Raw genomic sequence first — 13,843 nt, forward strand, 5'->3', positions numbered from 1 at the left:
CAGTCCCGATGCACCCGGAGATTTAACCAAATTCGGTTCATGGTTGTACCAGTCGATGACAAATTGCCATGGGAATATCAATCACAGTTGGTACTATCGAAAACGAGGACAGCAATTGAACCTATTTCTAAAACACATAGCAACCGTGATAAGTCTGTTATCATTGCGCTGCCTGATTTCATTTTCTATATATATAATGGTTATCTGCTATTTGGATCAATTTGATTGTACAACTTTACCATATATATATGAAGATACTCGCAAAATATCCAACTCTTAAACTTTCATATACAGCATATATATTATAGTTTTGATTTAGGCGACTAATGGATAAAACAGTCAAAGTACTTCACCATACGCGATGGCCCAGTCGCGCAGGTCAATTATCAAGTAACGAACTACGGTGGTATTGCTGTACAGCCCCAATTTCAGTGAATCCGCCTTTTTGTGTTCGGTCTTACCATCTCTAAAAATTTGGCTTGGAATGAATATAGCGTCAGTGGGTCAAAATGCAACGAAACAAGTATTACCTCTTACCGTCTATATTTTTCTGAGCACATGCTTGGCATGTACAAATCACTGATACGTATTGCTGCCATATATGATGTATTCTCCACTGTGAACGTATAAACTCATCAAACTCTTAATTATTTTTCATTTACTTAGACGTATAAACCATGATCTAAAGTTGCAATAAAATTCAATAATATCTGATTTTTCATGAGATTCACAGCCAAACCATGGTGCGTGCCATCAAAACTTTGGACAAGTGTTGTTAGTGGATGAAAATCAAGTACGCGGATATCGTGCATCTCAGCATATTGTGCCATATCTCGGGAATATTTTCTACATTTGTACTCATTTTGTAGATTCAAGTAAGCAGTTGGTTTAAGTAGCCCAATAGTCAACGGAAGGGAAAGTATTATTTGAGGCCATCTTCCGGAAAGCCTCTTTGGGTCAACCTGTTTTAGAGGCCTTCCGTAAAATTGTTCTATTGCATTTACAGCTGGGCCTAGATAATAATTGATTTCACGTTCTGAAAGACATCCCACGTGAAAGCCAATACTGACTATAATTAACGATCCAGGCACACCAAGATTACGAACGACAAGATCATAAAACTGTGCGCTGAATCGCAAATTGTAAAAAGGGTGCATGGTTGCTTTGAAGTTGGCATATCCTCTGTTTCCACATAGTTTTCCCAAATGATACATTTCTGAAATATTGTACAAGGTGTCACGACACTCTTTCCAGAAAAATTGATGCCTTTCTGTGCATAGTCCCTTCACCAAATCTGATGTATTTTTGTGCCATGCTCCCGAAACCGTGTCATTAGTTATGAGCATAGCAAACGCACGAAACATGTTTCTGCTGAAGGAATCTCCTACAAAATGTATACTATTGATTTGTGATCTTTCTATCACATCACAGGCTTGTGCAGCTGTGTAATTCCTCCACTGGCATCTTTTGTCCGTAACAAGCCAATCGCTGACATCTGCATATATATATTTTCTCAAGTCCACGCACCTGAAAAGAAAAACGTAACGTAATGCTTACGATACGACATAGTTTTGCTGTTATCTCACCAGATCCTGAAACGCCTGTGTTGATTTAAAAAAAATAGCCCTAATATATAGAATAAATAATTGGATTGTGTGGTAAAATTTCAAATTTTTCCGTGCATTGAAAATCGATTGTGTTGAAAAATAATGACAACAACAGAAAAAACGCGATACGTACGATGGACATTCGCATGTCTTTTTTGATGGTCTTGCGCAATATCCATTAAAAACATCTGTACAGCATGGTTGTTTGCCACGAGCATTGCACCAACTCCCAACTTGAGGCCATGTCGAATTCGGCGGCTTTTGTTCGAAACTAAAATTGCAGAAGGTACTAGATATCACTCATTTTAGTTATGTTTTCATAGATACTACTTTTCGGTATTGGCAGTTACTTGTGGATTTGCATTGAAATCGACTGCATTGAAGTATTTAAGTCGACACTACATGTGCGCAATAAATCATACTAAGATATCAAATTGCTTCCATCAACTATTAGGTATTATTCCTTATAGTTGTTGTAATTGATCTATTGAGCAAAGAAATTGGTTGAAAATGTTCTGGAATTGACACATAATGTCTAATAATAATCTGCTCATTGAAATAATTGCGTAGCAGGTTGGTCTTGATGGTTCTCAGTTCTTCTATTAGAGATATATTTATAAGTGGATAGAAAAAATTCTTATATATTAGTGAATATTTATCCTCTGTGCCGGACGTTTTAACAAAATTTCTCTTACTTTTTATATCCACATCTTCGGTCAGGTCTCCAGAATCGAGTTTGAATGCCACGCTTTACCCAGAAATGGTGTAATTCTTCTTCAAGAATCAATTCCTGCTGCACCCATTGATTAGTGTGGTCTTTGTATTTTACTATTTTGACTCTTTTAATCCACTGGCCTTGAGTCATATTTATCAGTATATTATCACATTGTGGGACCAAGGTTTCATAATCCACGTAGCGGGATTTTGAGTCGGAGAATGATTTCACTCCAGCTCGGCTTGGATTTGAAGACTTTCTCTGTTTATTCAGTCTTTCATCAGATAGAGTATGCACAGCAATTATACTGGTGACAGAAAAATTGCTTCGTAGATTTCTTGACAAACTCAACGGAAAACGTAGGTAAATGATATAGGTTACTATCACAAACATGACACTAACTATCCCAAGTCTTCCAGCCAATGCTTTTACTCCCATATTACATTTTACACTTCATTTGCCTCGACATTGATATTTTGGTTTATCATTGCCGCACAACGCATCAAATAACGCATCCACGTTAAAACGAGCACCGATGTTGCCTCTGGCAAAGTGAGGCTTACTTATTATCATATCTCGTAAATAACATTTAAACTTTACGATGCAAAAAAATTTTCACGTTCGATAAAATTTAGAGGCGGAATGAGTAGGCTAGTACTTGAGTTATTGACTAACATTAAAAATCTAATTTCGATGAACATAAATTTTAATTTTCGTAGGTGTGGCCGTGGGCAGTGCTATCATTATCATGGATATCAATTGATGGTTGTAATATGAAACGAACGTTGCATTATAAAAAATCATTTTTCTTTCACTTCGGAACAAAGCAGCGATTGCAAAGCGTAGTGAAAAGAAACATATCTGAAGAATTTGTCTAAGTCGGATTTTACTGTTTCCGACGGATTGGTAATGGCAAAAATAAAAGTTAAGTGAAAAATATATCAATTTTGAATTGTTATCAGTACTTCTGTAACTGAACATTGCTGTTAAATAACGGAACTACTAGGTGGTTCGTGTATAAAATTCGAAAAGGACAACGCTCTGCTTTAAACGTATGATATGCATTATAAGGAACAATTCTAACGTTTTGCGTAAAATAATATAGACCAATGGTCGAGATGAATTAACTTTTCGCGTTATGCAGAACATAGCCTATTATTTGCTAGATTATGAACAAAGCAAGCTATTTGAAGGTAAATTAGCCCGTATATATGATCTCAATATATATATATGTATATATATATATATGATCCAATATACCCACCCAGAGAACAATTGATAAGCATGATAGCAAAACCTTATACATGCGTTTGCATTCTTTCTCTTTTATTTGTTAAGGAGAGTTACTGTAACACTGCTGTTAAATAATATCAGCAGACTCTTTCTATAATGATAACTTAGGCGCTAAAATTTTCGCTTCGATTTGAAATTTAAACGATAATCCACTAAAATGTTATATATGCAATACTAAAAAAACAGGTACGTTTTTACGGCAATAATTTTCGAATTAAAAAATTACCGCTATTGAAAATTATCACCAGAGATCCGACACGGCCCATCATACAAATAAATGTTTAATATGCAACAAAAAGGGATATTTTTATTTAAAACGTAAAAACAGGTATGTGGACACCTAGAACGGCATATAAGATCAGTGAACATTGGGTCCTTTTATTGGGCTAAAATATTAGTGGCTTGAATTTAATGGACAATTTCAACGGACACGGAAATAATTCTTTTGTTCGATTTTATATATATATATATATTCATTTACCAGTGATGCTTACACGCTCTGTTAATGTGTGTTAAAACATTGATACTGATAATACCTTAAATTCCGAATGATAAATCACTACAAGTAGATGCAAATTGTCCAGTGACACCGTATGTAAAGCTTAAATAAGAATTAGCAAGAAAATCGAGGCGTTATATACAGGGTGACGGTATAGTCTGGATACATAGAGTAACTAAATATTTTAATTATATATGCATTTAAAACTAATTATTTAACTATTATTTTCACAATTTATTTAAATAAAATTATCAACACGATTTGCAATGCAAATGTTAATGCGTTTCACAAACTTTGCACGAACGCGATGCAATAAATCTATATTGTCGTCAATTTCAGCCACTTCACTTTTCACCATTTTGCGACGAACGTGAGAGATTGGCTGAGTTCATTCCTCCGAAAAACAACATCGGTTTTGGAAAAAAAAAGTTTATCTAATGACTTTAATTGGCGGTCGTCGGTCATACTTTTCATATAATTACTATTCGACTATTGAAACTAAGATCTGTTTAGCCAAATTTTTCTGGAAAGCCGTTGTGCTAAATAACGTTCTATATATATAAATTTAACTTGGTAAATTCAAATCTTTGGATTTTGTGAAAAAACAATTGAAGACCAATTTCATTCATTTTTTTATTGTTCAATCACTCAAAATTTTTGGGCACAAGTCAATCAATGCTTATATTTATTTCATTACTGACAATCGGACATTTTCTGTGGGTAAAATTATATTATTAGGTTGTTTTTTGATATATCGGTATAAACTGCAACGTATAATTCTCCTATTTGGCATTTTATCCAAAATTTACTAAAAAAAGAGTTTTATGTTATAGTTAAAAGATTGAAAGAATGTTATGAGGATGCGTTATGCATGTGTGTAATTTCAGTTGATTTGCCTGTATTGGATTTTTATGCAAGAAAAAAAAGTTCGGCAGACTTGTTGACGTGGAGTGGTCTCTTCGTTCACCAGGCCTTAGTCCGCATGATTTCATTCTATAAAAATCAATCATACTAGAATCATCGACAAGTGTTGTGTGTTATACCATTGCAGAATGATTTACTTCAAATCCGTCATTCTCACAAAAGCAAGATATATTTACATGCGAACCGCCTTCATAAGCATTTCACTTCTCCAATTATACTGCATAGGGGAAATATAGCAAAAAATGGTAACTTGTAGGCTACAATAATCCAAATAGGAGATGACTAGATAAGAAGCTGTCCAATACTAAACGACACTGTGTTTCGAAAATGTCGTGTCGCAATTTTATGTTCTGTTACGCACTCTCCTGAGTTAGCGTTCTTGATAACTATACTTTGGTAAAATATCAGAGTATTCATATATATATGAGATTCATATATCCTAGCGTTTCTGCAACCAATTGGCCTTTTGCGTTAACGAAAATTCGTTGAGCATGCGAACGAACGGGTACGCTTTTGCCTCGAACTGCCAACGATAGGAGCGTCTGGTGTTTACATTGCGATGCATTTACACGCGGGAACAAGAAGTCAAAATTTCAGAATTCAAAACCGGTTTGATCTGAAATCAAAATTCTAATCGGTCTCTGACAACGAAAGATTGTAAAGACGACTCGCGTTTCGCTCATGCAGACAAATCTAGTCAAGTATTTACTGGTAAGTCCTCGAATGTTCCCAGACCCTTGACCAGCCCCGGGCAACACGTAGTAGGGGGCAGCAAAACCAAGCTGTGATCCCAACGGAGTGCAAATGTACGCGGGTTCAATTGTACTGTACGTTAGTGCAAATGTACGTGGGTGCAAACTGCAATTGTACATGAGTGCAAATGTCCGTGGGTGCAAACTGCAATTGTACATGAGAGCAAACGTCCATGGGTGCATATGTACTGGGTGCAAAAGTGCATGGGTTCTAATGTCCGCGGGTGCGATCTATATGCGTGTGGTAAAATCTATGGTTGGAAATGTATGGTTGCAAATGTTCTGGGTACAAATGTGCTGTCATCAAATCATTGACGTATTTGATTCGTGCTGAAATTTCTAAAACACAACCAAAAACAAACAAATAGCATGCGAAAACGAGGCAATGTTGAAACCATGACAAAAAACCTGTCTGTGCGACTGCTAAAGCGGTTACGTTACGCCGCTTTTCCGAAAAAGGACAGATATTTTTCAAAAAATTCTGGAGATTTTCTTGCTTCATTGGTTAGGCTGGACATGTTTTTCAAACTTTGTGCGTTGCTCTCAAAAGTGTGAGTTTGTTGCTTAGTTTGAATATTTATTAAATAAAACACACGTTTTTTTATCTTACTTGACTTTAAATTTAATTATTCTCATGTATAATGACATCTATAATCTGTTTATCCCCCGAATTATTTATGAAGTTAGGTATAAGGGGCAGCATTATCGACTCGCCATGGGCAGCAGAAATGTTTGGCACGCCCCTGCCCTTGACTCCAGAAAAAAAAATGTCCTATACTTTACTATTACAAAATTTTGAATGCTCATTTTGCAAGTGTTTTGGAGAGTTGGCACTTACAAACTGATTTACACGATCAAAATCATCATTTTTATTGAAATATAATCACATGCCACTTACAGGAACTGATAGCTCATTTCAGCCTATCGCGCTTTTCCGGGACTCATTTTTGATTATTGCAACTGAACTAAATCTCATCGGAAGACATAATAACAATTAAAATACTTTATTTACAACTAATTTTTGGAAACTCAGCTAAAAACTGACAAATAACACACAGAACCGCAAAAACGAGGCAAGGTTCCTATATTACAGGCAATTTTGCTTTCGACTAGGGGGCGTTCTTCAGATCACTTTGTTTTGTTTCTTGGAGATCAGCTCTGGTAGACGCGGTGGTTCTTGTCAATTGGAACATCTTTTATTCATAAATATATATATATAATAATAATCTAATTATACCAAATTTTATTAAAACACTGAGGGATTATATCAATCGACGAAATAAGCAGGTGAACCCCGGAAGAAACTGATGCCAGTGTTTGGGACTGAAATAAGGTTCGACAGTATTCGAGGAAGAAATTGGGAAACTACGGTACCGTACTGAACTATGGTGGCTAAATTATAGACTATTAACATGATTGACCTGAAGACTCTTTTCAAAGACTTCAATCACAGGTATGCCTAATTTATTTGGTGTGCTTGTTTTAGCATAATAATAAATTTCTGAATTCAGAAATTGTCAATCTTCTAAGCTTGTTGTCAGTTTCCTATGCACTGATGCAGGATCCTATCTATATTTGTTTAGACTAAATAAGATTCAATATTAAAGTATGCTTTTCCAAACTGGTGGTACTTGAAAAAATTCAAATTATTACCTACTTTGCTGTATTTCTTCATAAAGTCGCCATTTTTATACCCTAATCATGATTTTTTTCTCATTATTTTGTATTACTGCATGTAGTATATGCCCTTACTGCCTTATCTGTATTACCTTTTTCTTTTTTACAGTAAGTTTGTGGTGTTCGTTTGCCTTCTTCCATGTGCAATTCTCATCTCATTAAAACTCGATCAACACATTACTTGGTCGCTGTGGGTGATACTAACTCCACTTTGGATTCTAAAATTGATAGTTGTTTTGGGAGCATTCATTGGAAGCATAGAGTGGTGTCGACATCCAGAGTATAGGTACAGTTATATATTGTGTTGTATTTACATTACTGAGCTGCTATTACTGTGTTCTGTACAAGAAAATGGATTTCTAGCAATGAGAAGTAAGAATTTGCATATCAGTGGATTTACTGAAATAGAACTTGGTCCATTTTCTTATACAAATTAACAAATAGTCTACAGTCCCACAGACCATTTTCTGACCATGGTAACTCAAACCCTCTGGTGGTCGGAAAAGTCCATAGAGTGAAAAATCTTTATTCCTGCTCAATGCCATATCGCAAGTAGCCTATACACTCAAGATTTAGGAATCATGTTTATAAAAGTAGATTTGAGTATATCCAAAGATATATTATATAGATATTTTGATAAGAAATGTTATTAATTACATTTGTAAACAACTTATCTACTAAATTCATATTCTATTCAGGCATGATGTTGACAGTTACACTGATTTCAAGGCAATGTTGATGACTCTTGGAATGCAACTTTTATTATTAATGTTTGAATTGCTTGTCTGCAATAAAGTTGAAAATAACGGTCAAAACTCTTGGATATTTGTTTTTATGCCTTTGTATTTTGTCTCACCAGTTGCAATTGCTGCTTGTATTTGGGGCTTCAAGCATGATCGGTCTCTGGAGGTGGGTTCAACTAGTATTTCGTTTCACTAATCATATGCATATTTTGAAAAAAAAGGGAAAACAGAATTTTGATCTATTGCTTCTGATATTGTTACTCACGCTCGGTAAAACTTCGAAATGATCATTGCTGAATATATGACCTTTCTATAACTAAATTTGCATATAAAAACTTGACATTTAATGATGATTGATATCAATTCAACACAGTTTTGTCTCTAAAAATAAAAGTCATAGTCTCGTCACGCTTCTTCCATTTTGGTTTTGATTCTAGGTTATAGAATGATTATTGATGAATTATAATCAAAATCTACATTCAAGAATTGAATAGGCTATATGAATATTTCACCAAATTTTTGCGCATGCTTATTGCCTATCAATAATGGTTGTTTTTGAACTATCCTATTGGCTATTATTGGCAAAAATCCCATGTATTCCCAATTATACCTGCTCATACTTCCATCAATCTAACACATTTTGATATTGCTTTGTACAGCTGGAAGCACTTCTTTCCATCAATATACTTTTGTTTATATTTGTTGCACTGAAGCTCGATAACACAATTGATTGGGGCTGGACTGTGATATTTATTCCACTGTGGATTGCAATGTGTTTTCCAGGAGTTGCTGTTTTATATTATTTAGTTTGGACTTTGTTATTCTTCAGGTAGGTTAGTATAAAATATATAAATTTTAAAGAAATGTCTTTTCTAATCTTTTGATTTTTCATATCTTCCACTTTTAGATCGACTTTTCCTGGTGTTGACAGAAGAGCTCATTTATCGGACGCTTTGATATGGATAATTGTTGTTATTCCTATTTTAACATTTGAGGTAACAAATATTTCAGTAAGAAAATTTTTGACCAAGAAGAAAATTTGGAATTTTTTTTCTTTTAGTGTCTATCATCGCAGTTTCCAAAAATAAAATGTGTTCAATTAAACCTTGCTTTTACCAATGATGGTCTGCTCTACAAAAAGAGTATGTCCATATACCAATGGAACTATAATGAATTTCTTTTTGCCATTTCAAATTGAATCCTTACAAAGAAAAGTTATTATGTACATGTGGAATATTACAAAGGCAAATTTTTGTAACTCCATAATAAACACAAATTTCATTAACCGAGAAAATCTAGTTTCAATCGAGGCCTATGGATATTTCAAATAAGTTTAATTTGGAAATGTTACGAAGAAATAAATATATGATCTCTAAGTTGGTATCAAGACAAAGTTTGGAGTAATATTCACCAAATATCTCAATATAAAGTTACAGGGAAAAAAAATCAAATATAGCTTCATTCATTTTCTCAAAACAGCTATTTTAAGTTTGGGTTGAAGCTCTTCGTATCTCAAACAAAATCACCTGCGCTTTTTTACAACCTATCGTATTCTCATGCAAATACTGTAGGAAAAGCTCAAGTTTAGATATGAATGCCACTAGTAGGTATATATTCAATCCGTATTGTTTTTAACACAGACTTTGTTAATTTTTCTTTGCAGGTGTTACTGTCGTACAAACTGGATGGTTTAAATCAATTTCCATGGGTTAATATCTTCATACCATTGTTCATAAGCTTGTTAGCTTTGATATGTAGCTCATTTGGTAAGAAAGGAGGAAACAAATGTAAGTTTATGTCTAATTATATCCAATTGTCACAAATATTTGCATATGAATATATGATATTTAATTATTTTTTTAATCAAACTTCATAGAGAGTTTTTACTGGTTAAATAATTATAGTAACTTCATTCATATCATATGAATGAAGTCTAAATTATCAGTGGGTTGTAAATAGTTTGAAATAGTTCATCCTTTTTCTCTGATTGAAGCTATTTACTTTGACACCTTGACTTAGAATGTTATCAGGGTTGACACAGCCTCCGTTTTTGTGACATGATGTATATACAGTAAGTAAAAAATAACGGAATATTAAACAGCTGAAGCATCCGGCACATAATATTTAATAAATCAGAAATATTGAGATTTTGAATAATACTTTATATAATGGTTTAAACATTGCTTTATCCCTTGGTTTATATTGCATGTAGCATCATTCAAATAACTGGGATTTTGATTTACATTACTTCCCTTGTTTTACCAATAATGTTTTGTAACTATTAATTTAGGGTGGTTTGGTTTACGAGAAGATTTCTGTCTGTTTTTGCTCGAATCATGTCCGTTCATGCGACTATATGGCAACGTATCATACAAACTTCCCAAAGAAAAAGATGATCCAAATTTTGATGAACTCGGTCAAACAGATGATACGAATTCATGGGTGCCAGATGTTCGATATTATGCATCAGCTGATTACCAATTTACTGCTAAAGTCATCACCAGCAGTCCTACTGGTTGTGGAACTGTGGTACCTCCTACATATATTGAGAGCCCAGATTGAAGTGAAGTTAAATTGAATGTTGTTATTGAGATTTCAAGCAGCTTTGCGTGGTTGATTAAACCATTTTTTAAGAAATCATCAATAAGATTGCTAAAATCAATAAGTTCAACGGTCAAATACCCAGATTCCGAAATTCACCTCAAGTATACAAAAGAGAATATCTGCTACTATTTTCCTTGATATTGGGATATTATGCTTTTGGGCAGTGGATATTAAACTTTCATAATTGGCACCCTTAACAATCGTGCCCCCATTTCTTCCCTCCCAAATCACCATGTAAAAATACCTTATAACTAGTTCACATGCGAAAACTAGTGAAAAATAAAAACAGTGGAAACTGTCACTCATGGCCGAAGGAGTTTGAGAAATCCTGCTGCAGGAAATAATTTTAAAAGTTAAACATAAGCATGCGTTCCATTGGTAATCTTACGTAAAATTATCCAGGAATCAGTTTTCTGTTACCAGTTTTGGTCTATGTATTTACAGTTTATATTTTTAAAAATTGATGATGTAATTGGCCAAAGGCCTGTTGCCAAGTTTGATGAGTAGTGTTGAATAATATTTCAAGGGGGGTAATCCAACAGTAAACAGATGGCAATATTTGTTGCTAGGGCAATATATGATTTGTGGGCACAAAATGCCTAACTTGTTCACAAAGTTTTCATGTCAAAAAAAAACCACTGGGGGAAGCTCTACTCTACGAAATTTTCGTATTTTACTTGAATATTATCATACCCATAATTGCATTTTTTTATATTTTCTGTGTCGCTCCATTTTATCAATAAATAAATCACTTTACGGTATCACCTTTATTACTAAGGATCTAAAACATGGAGGAAGTCTTGGTCATGCATTAGGTGACTCACCCCTTGTTGTTTTGCAAAATTGGTAACTTTCAAAAACAAGAGCTTGGCTCAAATATATGAACACTAGGGTGGAAGCGACGTTGTACGGGTGTGCAATCTGTTCACATAAGACAACCATTACCGCAATCTTGTCTACTTTGCGCAATCGCCACAAGATGCGCAATTTTTAATTCTGATAACGTCATGGCACACAAAAAAGCGAATCCCACACAGAGCACACAGAAATGTTTGAAATAAATAAAAGTAATAGCCTTTTAGCGAAAAATACAATCTCCAACCAATTAAGATTTCAAAGCCAAAAGACTTCTAACAACGTAATCACAAAACGATATGTATATTTCGTGTCCAATAACAATGCAAAATGACAAACCTATCCTGGGTCCATTTCGTGTCCAATAGCGCAGTAATTTCGGACCTTTTGTATCGCAAAAAATTTCGCACATTTGAATAAATTGAAACAACTAAGCATATCTGATTAAATAGAAACTACTGTTAACGACCTATGCCTGAATGAAAAATGGAGGTATGCCGAGCTCCGTGTAATGTTTCGCTTAAAAATCACGTAAAGAAAGCGAGCGTCGGTGGCAGTGTGTAGAGGTGTGAGAAATTGAACTACAATAGAAAGCGGGGTTAAGACAGGCAAATGAACTGGAAGAATAGATTTAAATGAAAGAAACAACGGGCAAAGGTGCTGATGATGTGAAGTAACAGCTCGGCGTCAAGTTTGCTGCTTGGAAACGGGGTTGCTTGGATTTTGGGGCTTGGTTTTTAATAGAATGACCAGATGACATCGCGGATGTTTGTTCTGGTGTCCCTGCTTGATAACCAACTCTAGTTCCCGTGGCTTCGCCCTCCCAGTCAACAGTGAGTTTAATTTTTCTGGTAATTTTTTTTATATGCGGTTGCGTTATGACTAGAAAAAAAAAATATATGCTTGATTAAGTACGTGTCGGGTTATCACGCAACACTTTTTGTGACGAATTGGATTCTATACAATTTTGGCTTTCACAGCTTACACGAAGTGGACTTCGTTTGCGGGACTCTAACTAATATTTAAAATTTAACCCTGCACAAATCGATCAATAATTAGTATGTAGTACTTAGAATTCATCGGCTTAATTTTGTATTAGGTTTGGCATTTTTAGCGTTCTGTGTCCTTTTTTAATAGAGTTAATATTTTTTATTTTATGCTAGATCTATTGGGCGTTACATTTAACAAACGCCGCAGTAGGTTCAAATACTTGCCAATATCTTCAAATGATATCGTTGCATTATTAGGAAAGCCTGTAAGCGTAGCAAACTGAGGTTTAAACATGCCCGATCTCTGTCCTGACCCTTATATATATATATATATATATATATACGTGCTGTTGTAATCATATTTCGATGCAAAGTATAGTTGAGGGTTACCACAGAATTCACAGGAACGGTTTTCCCTATGGTGGAATAAAAGTGGATAAAATTAGTTCCACTAAGCCGATCTGACTTATTTCTCCATGGTACTCCAAGATCACCTCTACTTTGAAGCGACTATTCAGCCTAACAAATTTTGTTGTCGTCCATTCATACTTCTATGCCACAGCGCAAAACAACAATATCTGACGCAGTTTATCGAATCAGGTTTACAAGTTTTATCATATAAAATTAATCCATGTCAATGAAGGTTTTCTAGTGAATTTCGATTGTTTGATGTTTCCACTATGTTATAAATGTTGCGTTGACCTTGAAAGGTTGGTTTTGTCATTCCAGGCATTTCATTCCAAACAAAGCTCTGTATGAGTATCCACTAGTATGCAAGAGCCAACCTTATTTATGTATGGACAAAAAAGTTTCGGATACAGTGATGAAGGTTTGAATCCCGGGTTGAAGGTATCCAGACGCCTCTCTTGTCCTAGAAATCACAACGGATTGAACTGGGAATTTTATCTTCTCTTTAATCATACTGGAGCATCATCCCACGAATGACCATTTCGAGGTTTACCGATTGATGACAGCCGGACGATGTTCTTAACTTAAAATTGTGAATTATAAATTTCGTAAAAATATTGAGATTTCACGCTGCATCAAAAGTTACGTCAACATTGGAATGTGAGCAATGTGGGAAACATACAGTATATATATATATATACAAATTAAATGAATTAATTTGGCATACATGACTTCATGGTAATATCGAACCGACATAATTATAAGTTCAGCATCAAA

General features: G+C 34.6%; 2 protein-coding genes across 3 annotated transcripts; one reads left to right on the forward strand and one right to left on the reverse strand.

Moving 5' to 3' along the window:
• Positions 1-268: 268 nt before the first annotated feature.
• On the reverse strand, positions 269-2,848 carry LOC120341178 (uncharacterized). 2 transcript variants are annotated; one of them, XM_039409649.2, is made up of 3 exons: positions 2,303-2,848; positions 1,741-1,896; positions 269-1,527 (listed from the first exon to the last, which is right to left on the reverse strand). In XM_039409649.2, exons 1-3 carry the CDS (start codon positions 2,758-2,760, stop codon positions 663-665), a joined length of 1,479 nt encoding a protein of 492 aa, XP_039265583.2. In that variant the 5' UTR covers positions 2,761-2,848; the 3' UTR covers positions 269-662. The 2 variants fall into 2 exon arrangements, with proteins under 2 accessions (XP_039265583.2, XP_039265584.2); XM_039409650.2 differs by having other exon boundaries at positions 1,741-1,878; positions 2,303-2,844.
• Positions 2,849-6,935: 4,087 nt separating this feature from the next.
• On the forward strand, positions 6,936-11,575 carry LOC120341181 (transmembrane protein 185B-like). The gene is made up of 7 exons (XM_039409652.2): positions 6,936-7,243; positions 7,577-7,753; positions 8,166-8,376; positions 8,870-9,039; positions 9,118-9,205; positions 9,874-9,997; positions 10,501-11,575. The coding sequence occupies exons 1-7, from the start codon at positions 7,203-7,205 to the stop codon at positions 10,770-10,772; spliced, it is 1,083 nt and encodes a 360-aa protein (XP_039265586.1). The 5' UTR covers positions 6,936-7,202; the 3' UTR covers positions 10,773-11,575.
• Positions 11,576-13,843: the final 2,268 nt, after the last annotated feature.

This window comes from Styela clava, chromosome 14 (assembly GCF_964204865.1).
Source record: "Styela clava chromosome 14, kaStyClav1.hap1.2, whole genome shotgun sequence".
NCBI classification, from domain to species: domain Eukaryota; kingdom Metazoa; phylum Chordata; class Ascidiacea; order Stolidobranchia; family Styelidae; genus Styela; species Styela clava.

Coding starts and splice junctions, on each gene's coding strand:
- LOC120341181 (XM_039409652.2), top strand. CDS start 7,203: ATGATTGACCTGAAGACTCTTTTCAAAGACTTCAATCACAG. Junction 7,244..7,576: donor TTCAAAGACTTCAATCACAG/GTATGCCTAATT, acceptor TCTTTTTTACAG/TAAGTTTGTGGTGTTCGTTT. Junction 9,998..10,500: donor TAAGAAAGGAGGAAACAAAT/GTAAGTTTATGT, acceptor CTATTAATTTAG/GGTGGTTTGGTTTACGAGAA.
- LOC120341178 (XM_039409649.2), bottom strand. CDS start 2,760: ATGGGAGTAAAAGCATTGGCTGGAAGACTTGGGATAGTTAGTGTCATG. Junction 1,897..2,302: donor CGAAGATGTGGATATAAAAA/GTAAGAGAAATT, acceptor AGTGATATCTAG/TACCTTCTGCAATTTTAGTT. Junction 1,528..1,740: donor AAGACATGCGAATGTCCATC/GTACGTATCGCG, acceptor TTTTCTTTTCAG/GTGCGTGGACTTGAGAAAAT.